The following is a 19,662-nucleotide window of genomic DNA, read 5'->3' as shown; positions in this document are numbered from 1 at the left end:
ATTGATCATAAATTATCTTCCATTCCTCCCATAAAGGTCCAAATTCACGTCCAATTCTTGCCAATCGGGAACTTTTCTTGCTATAGCTCTTCAGGTGTACGAGAATACATCTGGCAACAATTTCACTTACAGCTGATTCTGACACGGCTTGCATGACTTCCTCTTTTCTAACGTTAAGTGAGATGACAAGATATCGTAGAATTTTCATTGGTAGTTTTTTCCATAAATCTTCGGGAATGTCAAAATATTCTCCGTGTATTTTATCCCAGACTTTCACAAAGAACCGATCAAAAATGTCAAGGTTGCCGTCTGACAGGTCTGACATTGGAAGGAGCTGTGCGAGCAGCTTCTCAACCACTTGTTCGACCGATGTTTTGATATTTTCCTGGACCTGTTGAGATTCTTCCACCCAAGCCTCTCTTCGGGTACAGGATGTGACCATTGAGGGACTTTTTTCTTTTCTTGGGGCTTGACGTGTCGACAAAGAGACCGTTTCCAAGAGGGAAGACTTCTTGAAGTGCTGCTCAACACAGGCTGCAATAATTTGGATGAAAGTCGACCTTTGTAAAACCATGAAAGAAAGAATATCGCTTTTTGTGCAGGAAAGTTCAGTGCAAAGACTCTTGAAAATTTTCCTGTGTAGTTTTTTGAACGCTTTTTCAGGGATGTCAAAATGTTGGTCCTTTACTTGAGCCCAGACATTTTCAAAGAGCAGATCCGATATTGATGTGAATTCTTCTGCGCCGCAAGATATAGATGAATTCATAGAGGCTAGCTCAGTCAGTTCCTTCATCACACGTTTAACAGACATCTTGAATTTTTCTTCTTCCACAGAACGGAGGTCGTCGTTCGGTTGAGACACAACTGCTTCATGAATTATGTTCACTGGCTGAACCTTGTTGCTTTTCTTAAAAAACCTCCTCATCTTCCCGAAGGCTCCTCTTCTGTGAGATTTTTGTTGGCAATTCTCCATATCTTTATTTATGATTTCCTGTAAACAAAAAGTTGTAAATTAATCAGAAATTGGTATCTTTGTTTGGGTAAAATATCCAAAAACCCGTCCTGTATCAGCGTTGATGCAGAATGAGCGTCGAAACCACGAGCAGCCTTTATATAGTGGTGACGTCAACCGTCCGGCGTGACGTCAATGAACACCTGCTCTGGGCGGGACTTGTTTTGTTTCAAATGTTGCAAATGTTAAATAAAAACAAAAACCAAAAAAAACAACGTTCCCTACACGTGACTGGTCACGTGGTTCGCTGTCAGCCTCGAAAGTTTGGAAACCAAGCCGCGCTGTCGCGTTATGGCTGATTTATGGTTCCGCGTTACACCAACGCAGAGCTACGGCGTATTGAACGCGACGACGCGCAACCTACGCCGTAGGTTACGCCGACGTTTTAACGCAGAACCATAAATCAGCCTTTAGTCTATGGGACAGGCAGCAGTGGTCGCTTTTGAACGGTAAATATGAAAAATAATCCGTACACAGGTACATTTACAACTAATATTGAATCCCTGTGAATACATCAACACATTCATACTGCCCAGTGTCAGAAAACCTGGTCTCACACTGCAAAAACTCAAAATCCTAACAAGAATATTCATCTTATTTCTAGTTAAAATGTCTCATTTTTAGTCAAACAATCTCACTACACTTAAAACAAGAGTCATCACCAGAAAAATAACTTGTTATTTGACTATTTTCACCTGTTTCAAGTACATTTTCACTTGAAATAAACAGAAAAATCTGCCAGTGGGACAAGATTTATCTTCTCATTACAAGCAAAATAATCTTGTTCCACTGGCAGATTTTTCTACTTATTTTAAGTGAAAATCTACTTGAAACAGGAGAAAATTGTTGTTTTTTCCAGTGATGAGTCTTGTTTTAAGTGTAATGAGATTTTTTTGACAAAGAAATGAGACATTTTAACTAGAAATAAGACAAATATTCTTAAGCAGAGTTGAAGATGTTAGGATTCTTGTATTGTAATTGATGCTATATAAATAAAAACGGAATTTTAATTGAAATAGTAATTATTTCACTCCATCAGTCAATAGGGGGTAGGACTGACTAATTAAGCCCACAGCCAGTAGCCTATTTAGTTTTCTATAGGAGGATGATGATCAAACACTGTCTGCCATAGAGGAGCCACCAACACTCTCTACAGAGGTAAAGCCTTTGCCGTGATCAATTTCAAATGATTCAACCTACAGTTCAGTCTTCACTTAAGTTAAATGAATATGTACTTCAGGCTGATAACGAGGCAGATGCTGAGGACCCTGCTACAAGCTCCAATCAATACAACGTAAGAAATAATCATAGTTTATGCGTAAATGGGCCAAACTCCATCAAATGCTGAACATGGCAGCTTTGTTAGATGTCGGCAAAGGAACTGTACAGGTCCATCTGCAGCGCCAGATAGCCAAGGCTGATCTGGAGATGGAATATTTAAAACTTAAAATTGAAGTACAGAAATGACGTGCAGAACAACCTGTCAGTGATTCCATTATTGTATCTTTAATACAACGTTTCTCTTTTCAGGCAATGAAGCAAACAGTGGGCAAATGAATTGAAAAAATAACAAATAAAAATAAAAAAAAGTGAAAACTCTGTCAACTGTATTTTTTTAATTGAAATGATTGAGACAGATTTGATGACACACTCTGTGACCATCTGCCATGTCAACCTGCTGCTGAAAGGGAGGAGCAATGTCCTCAATGACTAGTGTTAATTCATTGGCAATGTGGCAAATTGTGAAGACTGTGAACATTGTGTGTATTTCTCCCAAACTATAAATTGTGGAATATTACTTTTTTAAAGATAATATTAAGATAATTTAAGGCAACTGTAAGTTTAATTTTTATTTTATCTAAACTTAAAACATTTAAACATATCACTAAAATATTTTTGGGTAATCAGTTACAACTTATTAGGGTTTACAGTGATGGATGGAGAAGGTTACTCAAATAAATCAGGGATTCAGCTGAAAAACGGTAGCGCTCTTGCAAATACTCATCGGGGAAAGCCAAAATGTCATACCGTGGTCTTATCACCCTCTCACGGTGAATTTCACGGACAATTTGGGCTTCTATGACTATGTGTAACAAGTTGCAGCAGCCCTCCTGAACTTGCGCTTAAATACCCGAACATAGCTGGGTTATCTGAACAAAACCGGTTCGGGGAAATGTCGCCATCTGCTGGACGAAAAAATGCACCGCAACAACAAACGGAGGGGAGGCTAACAAAGCTCTCAAGTCTCACGCATTGACCGTGAGACACATATATAACATATATATAGACACATATATAATATATATATATATATTTACGCACAGTACTGGAGTTGAGGGGGGATGAGGGGGGGATGAAAGCAAAGAATAATTAACGTATACAGGGGATAATTTTTGAAAGAGAGGGAGGCTACAACCAGTACTCGAGTTGTAAAAAAAAAAAATCAAGGGGGATGGTGGATTTTATCATATGGGGACAGATAATTTGTGCTGATTACAAATATATATTACAAACAATAGCACTGACCACAACACCTGCAGAAATACTGCAGGAATGACTCTGTCCTTCACAGGATAAGTAAAATGGATCACTGCAAAAACTCAAAATCTTATCAAGAATATTTGTCTCATTTCTAGTTAAAATGTCTCATTTTATTAAAAAAATCTCATTACACTTAAAACAAGACTCATCACTGGAAAAAACAACAATTTTCCCCTGTTTCAAGTAGATTTTCACTTAAAATAAGTAGAAAAATCTGCCAGTGGAACAAGATTTCTTTGCTTGTAATGAGAAGATAAATCTTGTCCCAATGGCAGATTTTCCTACTTATTTCAAGTGAAAATGTACTTGAAACAGGTGAAAATTGTCAAATAAATTATTTTTCTGGTGTTATTTTTCTGGTGATGACTCTAAATGTTGAAATAGCAGTAAAACCACATTCATTGATGAAATGACATAAGGGATGGAAAGAGGGTGTGGCAGGGTGGAGTAGCTGCAGCCACTCAGGTGGATGGGAAACAGGTGTGTCCCTCCTGAGTCTGGGGAGGATGCTGGCGGATCGGCCACCCGGATCACCTGGCCCACCTCCATCAGCTGTCACTCCCGCCTGATGTGTCCGGGCTGGCCGCGCCGCCAGCAGCCCTGCCCAGGCGTTTGAGGGGCCCCCGCCGGGTCAGCTGCCGCGGCGAACCTCAGACGGGGTGCAGGGATGGGTCGCTCCGCGGGTCCCGCCGCCTCGGGAGCCGTCGCTTGGCGGCCCGCAGCTTCTGCCTCCCGGCCTCTCAGCTGCGGCGCCGCCAGCTCCTCCCGCGTTGCTGCGGCGGCCCTCAGACGGGGTGCAGGGGCGGTGGGTCGCCCCGCGGCCACCAGGGCTTCTATGGCGGCCAGCTGCCGGTCGCCTTGGTCCCGGAAGGCGGCCACCATGCCCGCCATGGCCCGGGCGAGCGCGTGCAGGGCCCGCTCCGTGCCTCTCTCGTCCATTCTTCGGGCCCCACGTTGGGCGCCAGATGTAGCAAGGTGGATGCTACGGGGGCCCGACCGAAGGATGGAGAGGACACGGAGTTTCGTGCAGACCCTTCTTTATTACTCACAAAATCACCACACAGTGCACAAGCATGGCACAGCAGCAGCTTCTCAGTCTCCCACCTGCCCAGCTGCAGTCTCCCAGTCCTTATCAAGGCTGGCAGGGTGGATAGGCTGACGGGACACACCTGTGTCCCGTCAGCCTGAGTGGCTGCAGCTCCTCCACCCTGCCACAGAGGGGATGGCAGTTTTACAGGGGGGATGATTTTGACCGTTTTTATTTCAGGGGGGATGCCATCCCACCTCATCCCCCTCAACTCCAGTACTGAGTATAGGCGATGCGAAGTTTGCAACCTGGAAAAGATGCAAACGTAGGACCTCTGGATGACGCCTTTATCCAATAATCACGCAAAAAATAAAAAATATTTAATTCCTTTCAAATATTTGTTATGTATTCTTCATTTCAATAATGATAATTCAATAATGTTGAACATGATTTCTCCATGTACATGACCAGTTTTTAGAAAAATAATTTAAAAAAAAAGCCACAATAGGGCAGATAATTTGTACATATCACTTTCCCACCAATGGAGAATCACAGTATGATGAAAAGATTGATGTAAAAAAAACTCTCGATTTTAACTCCTTTTATTTATTCTTTACTAGGAATGGACTGATTTCTTGAAGTAAAAGTTAATAATGGGAGGAAACCCAAAACTTTTACTGAAAGTGAACATAAACCTCTGCGATGCTCTTCATCTATAATATTAATACATTGTAATATATGTGTATATTTGTAAAGCACTTTTCATAAAATAATCTCAAAGTGCTACAGATACCAGCAAACAAAATAAACAAAAAGGAATAAAATCAAGACACAAAAAAACAAAAGTAAAAGCATAATAGCACAGAGACAATAGAAACATCTATAAAAGACCAGGGAAATATTTAAATTCAATTGAATTCAATTTTATTTATATAAATCATATAAATTATATATATCTAATACAACAAAAGTTGTCTCTAGGATCTTTCCAGAGACCCAGAACATGAACATAAACCCCCGAGCAATTATTACATAAAAAATGGCAGGTAAAAACTCCCCTAGTGGGAGAAAAACCTTAAGCCAAACAGTGGCAAGGAAAAACTCCCCTTTACCCTGCATTCACACTGAAAGCATCAAAAGTCTCCTGACACCAGCATGGCGCTGCTTGGTGGATTCACACTGAAAGCTGCATGTACTGTCGACACCTGCAGTGAGCGGGACTAAAGCTCCACTGCAGAACTGGAGGGAACAAAGTGTATATAGTCTACACATATTAATATATAGCTGCACATCTTCAGTTTCCTATTTCAACATAGATCACACTTTGGGAAGCCTTCTTTATATTTTGTCGTTATTTCCGCATAAATAAGAGTGAGTTTGATGCTCCTTAACAAGGTTGGTCCTGGATCAACAGCAACCATCGTTGGTCCCGGTGAAGCTGCAGTCTGTCTGCGGTGAACACTGACACACCGGGTCGGAGCGGATTTGGTCATGATGTTTAAACTGTGTTTTGTGATTAATAAGCACGGTTTTTAATTATTCTGCGTTAGATCGATGTAGCAAATAAAATCGTTTGGACCATACAGCTCCTCAACCATTAGTTACGTGTTTCACATGAGCAGTTCAGGTAAAAGCGTCTAGAGACAACATCTGTTGTATTAGACGCTATACGAATACAATTGAATTGAGGGGGCCCGCGGAAAGTGGCCCTCCAAGACCAGAGGGGCGCCCCACCGCGGAGGCAGCGGGGGGGACCGGAGACAGGCCCGGAGAGAGGGAACCCCCCAACAGGGCGATACCCGCGTGGGCCCGACAACGGAGGGCCCCAGACCCAGGCATCCCATTCATTCATCCATTCACCTATCCGATACCTATACTAATAATAAGATATACTATACATAATAATAATAGTAATAATAATAATAATAATAATAATAACCATCTTTGTATAATATAATATTGATAAATTATTAAGTTTTGTTGTCCTGCCAATGGAGGCTCAAATCCTCCATGGCAGGACCCTTCCACACCGCATTCTCACCGACACAGACACACAGTCACGCACCGTTTCCCCCTCCCCGGGGGGGTCCAGCACCGCCAGAAGGCACCCCAGGCTGCACGGCGAGCCCCGCCAGGCCCGGGCATCACGACCCACCTATCCCAGGCCGGTGAGGGAACGCGGGTGATGTGGGCCCCCCTCCCGCCCCTGGTGTTGAGTGCATGTGATTAATGCCATAAAAACAGGGAGGGGGAGGGCCAAGTATCGATTTGACACCGACCCCCCCCCCCTCCCGAACTACGTGTCCTTGTCAAATGTATTTATTAAGTGTTGAATGTGCAGTGTCTACATTGCTGTTAAAACCGTGAGGCGGGGAGTGCCGGGCCACGCGGGACAATGCCCCCCACGACCCGGACCCCCCGCCCCTTCGCCTATGTGCGTATGAATCGTGTAGGGGGGGAAGGAGGGGGAGAAGAGGCCGAAGCCAGGAGGCAGGACCAGCAGAGCCGGCCCCGGTAAGACACCCACGTTCCCCCACCGGCCATCCAGTAGATGGGGGCTGGCCCTCCAAGCCGGGCCAGGGCCCCACCGTACCTCCACGGGCACCCCTGGCGCCGCCGGAGCCCCCAGACGGAGGGGGAAACGGTCCAACATCCCCCCATTCATACTGACAACATAAGACATAGACACCTGGGAATGGTGCCACCCCGCCGCCGCGCCCGCCCGTGCACCCCCCGGCCAGTGGAGGCCCGATCCCCGGACCCGGGTGATTAATAAGCACGGTTTTTAATTATTCTGCGTTGGATCGATATAGCAAATAAAATCGTTCGGACCATACAGCTCCTCAACCATTAGTTACGTGTTTCACATGAGCAGTTCAGGTAAAAGTGTCTAGAGACAACATCTGTTGTATTAGACACTATACAAATAAAATTTTATTGAAAATTGAATTGAATTAAAAACGGCAGTCAAATCAGCAAAAATGTAAGTTTGCTGGATGAAATATATTAATTACTGATAAAGTAAGTTTGTTAGTGCGCAGCTCTGCTCATGTATGCATGTGAATGAGTGTACGTTTGTGTCTACATGAAAGTACAAACTAGATTGAGGCTTCTTGCTTCGGGAATCCCGGTCTGTGATTGGACGCTGCCTCGGCAGCGCAGCTGCTCATTTGCATAAAGTTCAGATTTTTCAACTTCAAATTGACGCGCTGCTCCCGCTGCCTCTCGACGCGCGTTTTCATAGAAAATGAATGGGAGCCGGCTGCTTATGACACCCGTGACGCTTTCAGTGTGAATGCAGGGTTATGAGGGAAGAAACCTTGAGCAGGACCAGGCTCATAAGGGGGGGCCCTCCTGCCGAAGGCCAGACTGGGGTGGTCGGGGATGTCAGTAACACACAGCAGACATCCAGACAGGCAGGTGGAAGCAGCAGCAGGATGACCAGAGGGGGGACTGCAGGCAGGTGGAAGCAGCAGCGGGATGACCAGAGGGGGGACCGCAGGCCAGCACGCAGCTCCTGAAGCTCCTGCCTGCAAATATGCACAAAAGAGAAAAAAGGGGGCCAGCACAAAAAAACTACAGGAACGATGGACAAAAATGATGGCTGTGAGATACTTATAATAAATAAAAATGGAAATGGAGAAGAGAGGAAGGGAAGAGGAGAAGAGAGGGGAAAAGAAGAAGGGTGAGAGGCACCGCCCAGTGGATCACTTCCTGAACAGAAAAGTCTTCGGCCCCTTTTTAAAAGTGTCCCCAGACTGGGGTGGACGTAGGTGTTCAGGGAGGGAGTTCCAGATGTGGGTGTTCAGGGAGGGAGCTCTAGATGTGGGTGTTCAGGGAGGGAGTTCCAGATGTGGGTGTTCAGGGAGGGAGTTCCAGATGTGGGGGCAGCGGAGCAGAAGGCGCGGCCTCCCATGGAGCGGAGTCGTGGGGGAGGTGGTTGGTGTTTTGTGAGCAGAGGTTACGAGTGGATGAGTGAGGGGCAGTGTTGTGCTAGTTACTGAAAAATAGTAACTAGTTACTGTTACTAGTTACTTCATTAAAAAGTAACTCAGTTAGTAACTCTGTTACTTAGACCAACAAAAACAACAAACAAGCTGAGAATGGCCAATGAGCTTCAGCAAGCAGCTCAAGAACGGGACTCTTTGATGAATCGTTCATTACAGTCTCAGATATAATCCATGGTGGCATGTCGGTTTATCAGAATCTTTTTGCCCAGAAGAAAAAAGAATGACCCATAACTATTTTCTTCTCTCGAAAAAACACACCTGCACCGCGGGCTTTAGGAGAAAAAGACGCTACAGAGTCAGGATGCAGCGGCTCAGAAGAGCAGTGAAATACGTGCGAGGCGGTGCTGATCTCCGCAATTTGAAGCCTTTTATAATAATTGTAAATAAAAAATCACTTATCACGGATTCTTTTTGGAACGTAACCCTCACGAAAAACGAGGGATTACTGTAATGATAATATATCCACGTTGCAAAACTTTCCTTGCTCTCTTGGCTCGCCATGACCGCTCATGTTTTTGAATGCTCACACACTACGTTTCCTCCGGTCTCCGCGTGCGGGGAAAAAAAGCTTCACTGTAGCCAGAAATAAGGGAGTAACGCACCGTTTGGTAACGGTAATTGCGTTACTGAATTAAAAAAGTAATGTGTTAGAGTATTAGTTACCGCCAAAACTAACAGCATTACTGTAATGCGTTACTAAATAACGCGTAGGTCCCGACACTGGTGAGCGGTAACGAGATCTTTGAGGTATTGAGGGACATTGCTGTAGATGCAGAGGCGGGTGATGAGGGAAATCTTGTATTGGATTCTTGAGGTTATGAGAAGCCAGTGTAGGTTCTGAAGAATAGGGGTGATATGGTTGTATATACGAGTTTTCATCAGAGTTCGGGCAGCACAGTTCTGAATGAATTGAAGTTTCCAGAGGTGTTTGTTGGGGATACCGATGAGCAGGCTGTTACAGTATTCGAGCCTGGAGGAAATTAGGGCGTGGACGAGTGTTTCTGCATCGGAGAAAGTGAGGAAGGGGTTTAGATATGCTCCTTATGTGGAAAAAGCAAGTTTTGTACAGATGTTTGATGTGGTTTACAAAGGTGAGTTGTGGGTCCAGCTTCACACCGAGGTTGGTAACAGAGGTAGAGAGGGGGATGTCTTGACCGGAGAAGGAGATGGTGGTTATGGGTGATGACTGGACCTGGTGAGGGGTGCCAGTTTGTATGGCTTCGGTTTTGGAACTGTTCAATTTTGTTTTGTCAATCTTGTTTTTGCTGTTTACTTGGTGACAACCCGGTTGCTTTTTCCACTCAATCTTGGACTGTGTTCTTGTGCTTGTACTGACGCAGACATGCCGGGGTGAGGAACTTCTTAAATTGTCTCCACAGTGAAGGATTATATACCATTTTGGTGTCCTCTTTTATAACAGCATCCTTCGGTTCAGGGAGTCCTTCAATTACTTCAAATTGTTTCAAATTCTCAGTAATTACTGACCCGTTATTCCTTCTTGGTCTCTGCTTCTTTGCTTCTTGCTCAGAAACCCCATCGTGTTCGGAGACCAATGCTGTTTCAGTGACCTTTTCATTGGCCCCCACCAGCTCAGAGACGCCCTCTGGTTCTGCAACTCCTACTTTTATTGCCAACTCTTGCATAATCATCAAGTCTGGTGTTGGTATACCATCTTCTGATTGAGGTAGGTATTCAATGACCTGATTAACGTCCTCAGATTTTTCTGACTTCTTCTTTCTGCGCTTACGCTTCTTTGCTTTTTGTCCACCAACCCCATCCTGTTCTGAGACCGATGTTGTTTCAGGGGTTGGTACCGGTTTGGACAACTCTTCTGGTTCAGGGTCTCCCACTTTTGCAGCCAAGTTATCACTGACCTCAGGCTGGTTACTTTCTTCGGTGAGTTCTACATCAATCATCAAGTCTGCTGTCGGTACACCATCTTCTGATTGAGGTAGGTATTCAATGACCTGATTAACGTCCTCAGATTTTTCTGACTTCTTCTTTCTGCGCTTACGCTTCTTTGCTTTTTGTCCACCAACCCCATCCTGTTCTGAGACCGATGTTGTTTCAGGGGTTGGTACCGGTTTGGACAACTCTTCTGGTTCAGGGTCTCCCACTTTTGCAGCCAAGTTATCACTGACCTCAGGCTGGTTACTTTCTTCGGTGAGTTCTACATCAATCATCAAGTCTGCTGTCGGTACACCATCTTCTGATTGAGGTAGGTATTCAATGACCTGATTAACGTCCTCAGATTTTCCTGACTTCTTCTTTCTGCGCCTACGCGTCTTGGCTTTTTGTCCAGCAACCCCATCCTGTTTAGAGACCAATGCTGTTTCAGGGGTTGGTACCGGTTTGGACAACTCTTCTGGTTCAGGGTCTCCCACTTTTGCAGCCAAGTTATCACCGACCTCAGGCTGGTTACTTTCTTCGGTGAGTTCTACATCAATCACCAAGTCTGCTGTTGGTAAACCATCTTCAGGTTGATTTGCATCGTCAGATTGCTCTGGCTTTTTCTTTTTTCTGCGTCTACGCTTCTTGGCTTTTTGTTCAGAAGCTTCAGAAACCAATTGCGATTCAGTGGTCATTTTCAGCTCAGAGACCTCTTCTGGGCCTGACACCCCCACGTTTGCAGCAACGTCTTGGTTAAGCTCATTGTTGCTATTCTCTACAACAACTTCTAACATCTTGTCTTTGCTGTGTTCAGGCTCCGTTGGTGATGATTTCTCAGCTTCTTGTTCAGACACCCTCTCTGGTTCTGAAGGTTCTGATACATTTTTGAAAGAAGTATTGTCAGTTTGTGATGAGACACTTATCATTTCTGAGAGGTTTTCTGTTGCAGAAGACTCAGAAGTTTCCAGGGCAAATTTCAGTTGCTCTGTGAGCTCTGCAATCTTGAACTGTACATTTGATTTCAATGTTTCCTGTGCCTCCAGTTTAGATATCAGATCAAGATGTGAATTTGTTTCTTCTTCCAGTTGCTTTTTTAATTTTTCTATTTCATCAAGGACCAACTTATGGGCCTCTTCCTGCTTGGACTTAACCTCACCGTCTTTTTCAAGCGTTTTGGACGACTGAACTAGATCCTCAATAATGCCTTTGCACTGATTGAGTTCTCCTTTACAGTCCAGTGTGAGCTGGCGTTCAGCCTCCAAACGCGTTTCAGCGTCTTTGATTTTTTTCACATATACAAGGGAATCTTTCTCTGCTGATTCCTTAAAGTATTTTTCTTGAGCAAGAAAGAAATCCTTTTTCTCCATCTTTACCTTAAACATCTCTGTCATCTCAGTCTGATTTTTTTGCTCTTCCAGGGTCATTTTCTCATTTGCAACCTCGATCTCTCTTTCCCTGTCCAAGTTCTTGTTGATCAACATCATTCTTTCCATTTCCTCTTCCATTTCCTCTTCCTCTACTATTTCCCACTTCAGTTCATTGCTGCAGTCGGTCTGGACAGCATTTTCTTTTTTGCAGTCTTCAATCTCCATTTGGAGTTGGCGGAAATCATCTGAGACCCGGGACTGAGCTCCATTGCTGTGAGAGCTCACAAATCCCTGTCTGGGTCTTGGACCTCCGTTAGGAGCTCCATCCCTGGGAGAGCTCACAAATCCCTGTCTGGGTCTTGGACCTCCGTTAAAAGCTCCATCCCAGGGAGAGCTCACAAATCCCTGTCTGGGTCTTGGACGTCCGTTAGGAGCTCCATCCCAGGGAGAGCTCACAAATCCCTGTCTGGGTCTTGGACCTCCGTTAGGAGCTCCATCCCTGGGAGAGCTCACAAATCCCTGTCTGGGTCTTGGACGTCCGTTAAAAGGCATTACTGCGATCAACACGGTCGGTAATGTGTCAGTAAATGTAGGTTTGAAGTTCTGAAGCGTTTTCTGAGGTGATTCCCGAGTCGTAAACTTGGTTTTCACCAGAGAGTCTTGCAACAGGTTGTGTCTTGAAGGATTCAAGATATATACGGTTTGAAATGTGTCAGTAAATGTAGGTTTGAAGTTCTGAAGCGTTTTCTGAGGTGATTTCCGAGTCGTTAGACGTGGTTTCCACCAGAGAGTCTTGCAACAGGTTGTGTCTTGAAGGATTCAAGATATATACGGTTTGAAATGTGTCAGTAAATGTAGGTTTGAAGTTCTGAAGCGTTTTCTCAGTGTTTTCCGAGTCGTTAGACGTGGTTTTCACCAGAGAGACTTGCAACAGGTAGCGTGTTGAAGGTTCAATACACTATGATTCCGTACGGAGTTTTCAGAGTTTTTGCACAGTGCAATAGAATGTTCTGTTGTGATGTCACGCGGACGGCAGATCCAGCATGGAGGAACCGCTCACTGAGGAAAACTAACTGTAACACAGTTTGCTGCTTTATAAACTAAACACTAGACTAACTGTTAGAACTTTATCACAATATTCTAATTTTCTCAGACAGTCCTGTATATCTAAATAGATATGTATATAGATATAAATAAATGTATGTAGATATGTATGTATGTATGTATGTGTGTGTGTGTGTGTGTGTGTGTGTGTATATATATATATATATATATATATATATATATATATATATATATATATATATATATATATATATATATATATATATATATATATATATATATATATATATACATATATATATACATATATTGAAAAAGCAGGAGAAATGGCCATTTCAAAAAGTCCAGAGTTACAATGTTCAATGGACAGTTTCAGAACATGTTCAGTTTGCTTTCCTTCATCTCCAATTTCTTGTAACTGTGATATAACACTGCTTTATATACTAAAAACCTTTCAAATCTATTTCCGTTTTTTTAGTTTTTATTCCATGTAAAGTGTTATTAAGCACTCATTACATTTTGTGAAATGTAAATGACTCCAGATAATGAAAGTTGAAGTGGTTCTGAAAAAAGGGTGTAAAGCAATTGATCCTAACACATTTTAAGACACTTTTACAGCCATAACAACACAATAAATTCCAGGTGGATTTTTTTTACTTACTGCAGGTAATAAAGGTATTTATCCTGCTGGAAGTCAGAAGTCAGTACACTGTGGCCATAAAGGCTTGGACATGGCCAGAAACAATACTCAGCAACCTGAACAGCTGATACAAGGATGGATCCATGCTTTCATGTTGTTTAAGCTCAATTCTGAGCCTACCATCGGATTGCTGTAACTGAAATAGAGACTATTAAACCACTATTAGAATTTTCTAATCCTCTATTGTCCAATTTTGGTGAGCCTTTGTGAATTATAGCCTCAGTTTCCTGTTCTTAGCTGACAGGAGTGGCACCTGGTGTCTCCTGCCACTGTAGCCCATCCTCCTCAACAATCACTATGTTGTGTGTTCAGAGACGGTATTCTGCATATCTTGGTTGTAATGGTTATTTGAGTTGCTGTTGCTTTTTATCATCTCGAACCAGTCTACCCCTTCTCCTGACTTCTGGCATCAACAAGGCATTTTCATTCAGACAAATGCTTCTGGAGGTGCTATATATAATACCCGAGTTTTTCTTCTTTAACCCATTTGTATAGATTTCTCTTCAAACGATCATCTGACCAAAGCACGTCAGGTAATATTTAAGTCGTCTTTTTTCTTACAGATAAAGATGTCAAACATAAAATATGTTTACATTAAGGAATTTCTTCATGATGATATCTGTGATCCTCTGATTACATTGATGTCTGAGCAAATATATTTATTTTTCCACATAGCCTACATATACACAACTTTTGAACAAAATTAAGAGGTTTTGATGATAGACGTTTTTGAGATGATCGAACAAAGCCAGAAAAAAACCGACCAAATATTTATCTTATAAAATGATTAATGGGATAAAGCAGGAGTAGATGGCTATATGGAAGTAGGTGCCTGTCAGAAGCAATTCAGGTTTTATCCACTAGATGGAGATATAAACTTATGTTTGGACGCCAGCGTGCACGTCAATAAATAAAGGCTATTTATTATAATATGGCTGAAAAAAGGCTGATTGTCTTACTGCCAAACTTAAATTTATGTTCTTTCTTTACAAATTACGGGTTAACAAACCCCACATTTTAAACTAGGGTTGAGAAAAACCCTTAAACGATTTGATGAATCCACGTAATGGCAGAAGAAAAATAAGGCTCTGAGATCCAAGTTAAGAGAGTAAGTCATCTGTCATGAATGTTTTAAAATCAAGCCAATTTATGGCACCACAAAGTAATATCTATTGTAATCTAAATGGTGATCTCAGCATCGCCAGCGTCCCACAAAATAAAGATTTTCCATGAATATAAATCCAGAAACAGTATTTCTGTTCTTATGCAAATAATGGGCACCATTATAAAATAAATTAAGGACCTTTGAGCTACAATCAGGAGAAACGACCACTTGTGTTCCAATCAAGACACCGTATTTTTACTCAAAAGCTGTTGCAGCACCCCTGTTGAGATGACTACCAGCAATACTTTTTCTCCTAGCCTTCGTGCCTTTAATAAATCAGCCTCCTTTACCAAACTGAACCTGAGGTCATTGCACCGGTTATCTCATACATCCCACCCCTGCAGAGGCCCGTCTGCCTGAACTCTGCCTTTCCTGGAAAGACAAAATCTGTAAAGTTGAACACAGAGGGTCTCAAACACGAGGGGAAAGAGCTGTTGTGTTTCTGAATCTTGTGCTGTGAGATAGCGTGTTAGCGTCTGACCTTCTGATTGCGACACCAGTGGATGTGAACAATATTCTAACTGGCGACTGCAGGGGTGGCAGGGAGCTCGTCCAGGTCACAGTTCTGAGTCATCGGTGCAAAGCACTGAATCATGTTTTGAGTCAAATCAGGATGGATTTCACCCGAGCAGCCTGGAAGATGGACAACACAAGAGGTAAGACATGTACTTAGTTTTACAAATTCAAATAACCAGCTCAAAAGTCAATTATTAAAAGTCCTCAGTATGTGCTTCCTTTACAGGATCTGCCTCTCAGTTACCGCTCACACAAAATAAAATCCATTTACTCTGTGTTGGGGCAAAGACAACATGAGAATACGACAGGGTAGCAAACACAGGTGATAAACAGAATGATACACTGACGGCCCTGCAGGGAGGGGGGGAAAGACAAGTACACACAAACTCACAGGGGCCGACAAAGCACAGGCGTGAATCAGGAGAGATGTAATGGTGTAACGCTAACTGTGCAGAGGTGTCAAAAGTATTCACATTCATTACTCAGGTAGAAGTATAGATACTAGAGTTTAAAAATACTCCTGTAGAAGTTGAAGTATCATCTCAAGTTTTTTACTCGAGTAAAAGTATAAAAGTACTGGTTTCAAAACTACTTAAAGTATAAAAGTAAAAGTAATAAGGGGGAAAAAAGCCATTAAGGACAAAAGCCATTGAAAATGAATGTATCTTAGTACAATGCAAACATATTAAAGAACCATAAATGTGTACTATTGAGCATTAACATGTGTTTCAGAGAGCAGAAGATATGATGACTAGTTGCCTATAAGTATTGTAATGGTGCAAAAAGTCAAACTTCAGAGGCATGTTATCATTTATCCTAACCTTTATTGGAATGTACATCCAAGTTTAGTTGCAGGAATCTGAGGGAACGGATGTCAGAACAAAACTGGACAAGAACATCTGAAACAACCACAACCAAATTCACTCTATCCGGATGGAGCAATTTAACTGGATAGTTTTTATTTAAGGGCCGAAATGAAATAGAGTAACGAGGCTGTTTTTAAAATGTAAGGAGTAAAAAGTACAGATAATTGTGTGAAAATGTAAGGAGTAAAAGTAAAAAGTAGTCTGAAAAATAATTACTCCAGTGAAGTATAGATAACCAAAATTTCTACTTAAGTAAGGTAACGAAGTATTTGTACTTTGTTACTTGACACCTCTGAAACTGTGTGTTGCTAATTTACCTGTCTGTATCACATCAATCGTGCAATCACTGCACACCCAGCCTCCATGTGAAAACCACCCCTCAAGGATAGAGATCATGCTACCCCCTTTTGCACAGCACACAACTGGGCCGATACCAGTCCCCCCTGTTACGACGGGAACAGGGGAAGTCAAAATGTAACATTTAAGACCCATATTTGCAAAGATAAATTCAATTTTATGTGGGAATCATTGGTTTAAATATATTTCCTGCTTTGCACTTGTGATTAGTGTTTGACACATTTCAATACCTGGCTTTGTGTTTCCTTTCTTTCCTCCAGCGGTGAGCTGCTTGTACATGCCAATACTCTCCATGGGTTGCACTTGTGGGGGTGGGGGTAAAATGCACGCCTGGTGAGGCTTTCTGGAGATTTTTTGTCTCTCATTCGGCTTCTCCAGCCTGCCATGGTCTTCGACTTTTGAAACTTTAACTTGTCAAATAAAATTAGGTTTTTCTGAACGGTTCAGCCTCGACTTCATGAAATCAAATCAATCTTTATTTGTATAACACTTTTCATACAAATAAATACGGAAGAGTATTAGGGCCATGCAGGGGAAAAAATATTTGAGAGGGGAAGATTTTTTTTTTATTGTGCACTTCGAGAAAAAAGTCGAAATGTCGAGATTAATGTTGAAATACAATTTCTAGAAAAAAGTCGAAATGTCGAGATTAATGTTGAGATACAATTTCAAGAATAAAGTTGAAATTTCGTGAATAAAGTCGTAATTTCGAGAATAAAGTTGAAATACAATTTCGAGAAAAAAGTCGAAATGTCGAGATTAATGTTGAAATAGAATTTTAAGAATAAAGTCGAAATTTCGTGTATAAAGCCGAAATTTCGTGAATAAGGTCGGGACTTCGAGAATAAAGTTGAAATACATTTCAACTTTTTTCTCGAAATTGTACTTCAACATTATTCTCGACATTTTGACTTTTTTCTCGACATTTCGACTTTTTTCTCAACATTTCGACTTTTTTCTCGACATTTCGACTTTTTTCTCAACATTTCGACTTTTTTCTCGAAGTGCATAATGGAAAAAAAATCTTCCTCCTCCAAAATATTATTTTTATTTTTCTCCTGTCTGGCCCTAATACTCTTCCGTAAATAAAAATGCAACGCAAAGCGCTTTACATAAACCATAAAACTTAATAATGCCCCCCCCCTAACACACACACAGACAGACAGACGCAAGACATTATATTGAGATGCATGAGTTTGTCATACTTTCAAGTTACTTTAATTTATTCATTTAAAATGTTTCTATTCCAAAATAAAAAAAGAATCCAAGACTGTCAAGTTTTGTCTCCATCATGACGAGAGACTTATTGATCAGAAATTCATCTGAACCGGTCTCCGAACATTCCCCAAGCCCCTCTCTCCGAATGACAGCTTATTAAGGTTTTCACTGGGTTTCAACATTCTGCCTTTTAGCACCTGAAATGCATCCGGCTCAGTGGACATATTCATCTGGGCATCTGAGCATGAAATCAGCCAGCCGAGCAGCCGCGTTTCACATACTCAGATCCTCAGTCACTGTGAATAAACTCAGTTTCTTTTCCTCCTCTCTGTCTTCTCATCTCTTTGTTTTTTGATTGCTTAATTGTCCACTGAGCGAAGAGTGACGAGACCGTCGGTGCTGGTGAATGTCAGCTCCCGCATTTAAAATGCAGCTTTTAGACACTGCATTAATTCATCAGCTCTCTCTACTGAACACACCAGTGTCTCAGTTACACATGACATCACTTTAAAGCATGTTTTTGATTAGTATGTTGACGGTGATAATGATGGTAATTCAGTCGATTTTACATCATGGCAACTACCATCAGACAAAAGTCACGAAATACATACTTTCCAGTTGTGGATCTGATTGATTGAAATGTAATGACATCTGAATTTCATGTTTGCACTGCAAAAACTCAAAATCTAACCAGGAATATTTGTCTTATTTCTAGTTAAAATGTCTCATTTTTAGTTAAAAAAATCTCATTACACTTAAAACAAGAGTCATAACCAGAAAAATAACATGTTATTTGTCAATTTTCACCTGTTTGAAGTAAATTTTCACTTGAAATAAGTAGGAAAATCTGCCAGTGAGACAAGATTTATCTTCTCGTTACAAGCAAAAAAAATCTTGTTCCACTGGCAGATTTTTCTACTTATTTTAAGTGAAAATCTACTTGAAACAGGTGAAAATTGTTGTTTTTTCCAGTGTTTTAAATGTAATTAGATTTTTTTGACTAAAATGAGAGACATTTTAACTAGAAATAAGACAAATATTCTTGTTAAGATTTTGAGTTTTTGCAGTGTGAGAGATTCATGATGGTGTGAGCAGTACTTCAACCTAATGAGTGAGTGTTAATCAAAGCCTGAATGTACCTTTCTCCCTCTTTGAATGTTCTGGTTGTTAATTTTATTTTGATATAACTCTCCCGCAGTCGAGTCTCTTCAATCCCTCGCAGAGACAGGAGAACAGATGAGCGGTGTTGGGTATCTGCAGGCCCGCTGGGCTCTTTGAAAGGTTGCACTGGCAGTGGTAATTATACTGTCATGACACAGCAATTAAACACAAGTAATTAAAGCCAGCGCTGATTGTCAAAATGATTCCTTAAATGATAGGTTTGGTTCCTGCAGTACAACCTTTTGTTCTCTTGTTTTCTCTGAACATAAACGTGCACATGGCTAAGACCAGTACTGGAGTTGAGGGGGATGAGGGGGATGGCCTTCTGAAATAAAAACGGTCCAAATCATCCCCCCTGTAAAACTGACATCCCCCCTTTCCATCCCTTATGTCATTTCATCAATGAATGTGGTTTTACTGCTATTTCAACATTTAGAGTCATCACCATAAAAATAACTCCAGAAAAATTACTTATTTTCACCTGTTTCAAGTACATTTTCACTTGAAATAAGTAGGAAAATCTGCCAGCCATCTTCTTATTACAAGCAAAAAAATCCTGTTCCACTGGCAGATTTTTCTACTTATTTTAAGTGAAAATCTAGTTGAAACAGGTGAAAATTGTTTTTGAGTCTTGTTTTAAGTGTAATGAGATTTTTTTTACTAAAATGAGATTTTAACTAGAACTAGGACAAATATTCTTGTTAAGATTTTGAGTTTTTGCAGTGATCCATTTAACTTATCCTGTGAAGGACAGAGTCATATTGATA

General features: G+C 41.7%; 1 protein-coding gene across 1 annotated transcript; it reads right to left on the bottom strand.

Moving 5' to 3' along the window:
* Nucleotides 1-9,891: 9,891 nt before the first annotated feature.
* Nucleotides 9,892-12,399, bottom strand: LOC133462850 (nuclear anchorage protein 1-like). The gene has a single exon (XM_061744300.1). The coding sequence runs from the start codon at nucleotides 12,397-12,399 to the stop codon at nucleotides 9,892-9,894; it is 2,508 nt and encodes an 835-aa protein (XP_061600284.1).
* Nucleotides 12,400-19,662: the final 7,263 nt, after the last annotated feature.

This window comes from Cololabis saira, chromosome 16, assembly GCF_033807715.1.
Source record: "Cololabis saira isolate AMF1-May2022 chromosome 16, fColSai1.1, whole genome shotgun sequence".
NCBI lineage: Eukaryota > Metazoa > Chordata > Actinopteri > Beloniformes > Belonidae > Cololabis > Cololabis saira.
This window is presented reverse-complemented; position numbering and strand designations above follow the sequence as displayed.

What these genes read in the sequence shown, in the direction of transcription:
- LOC133462850 (XM_061744300.1), bottom strand. Translation starts at nt 12,399, where the DNA reads ATGCCTTTTAACGGACGTCCAAGACCCAGACAGGGATTTGTGAGCTCT.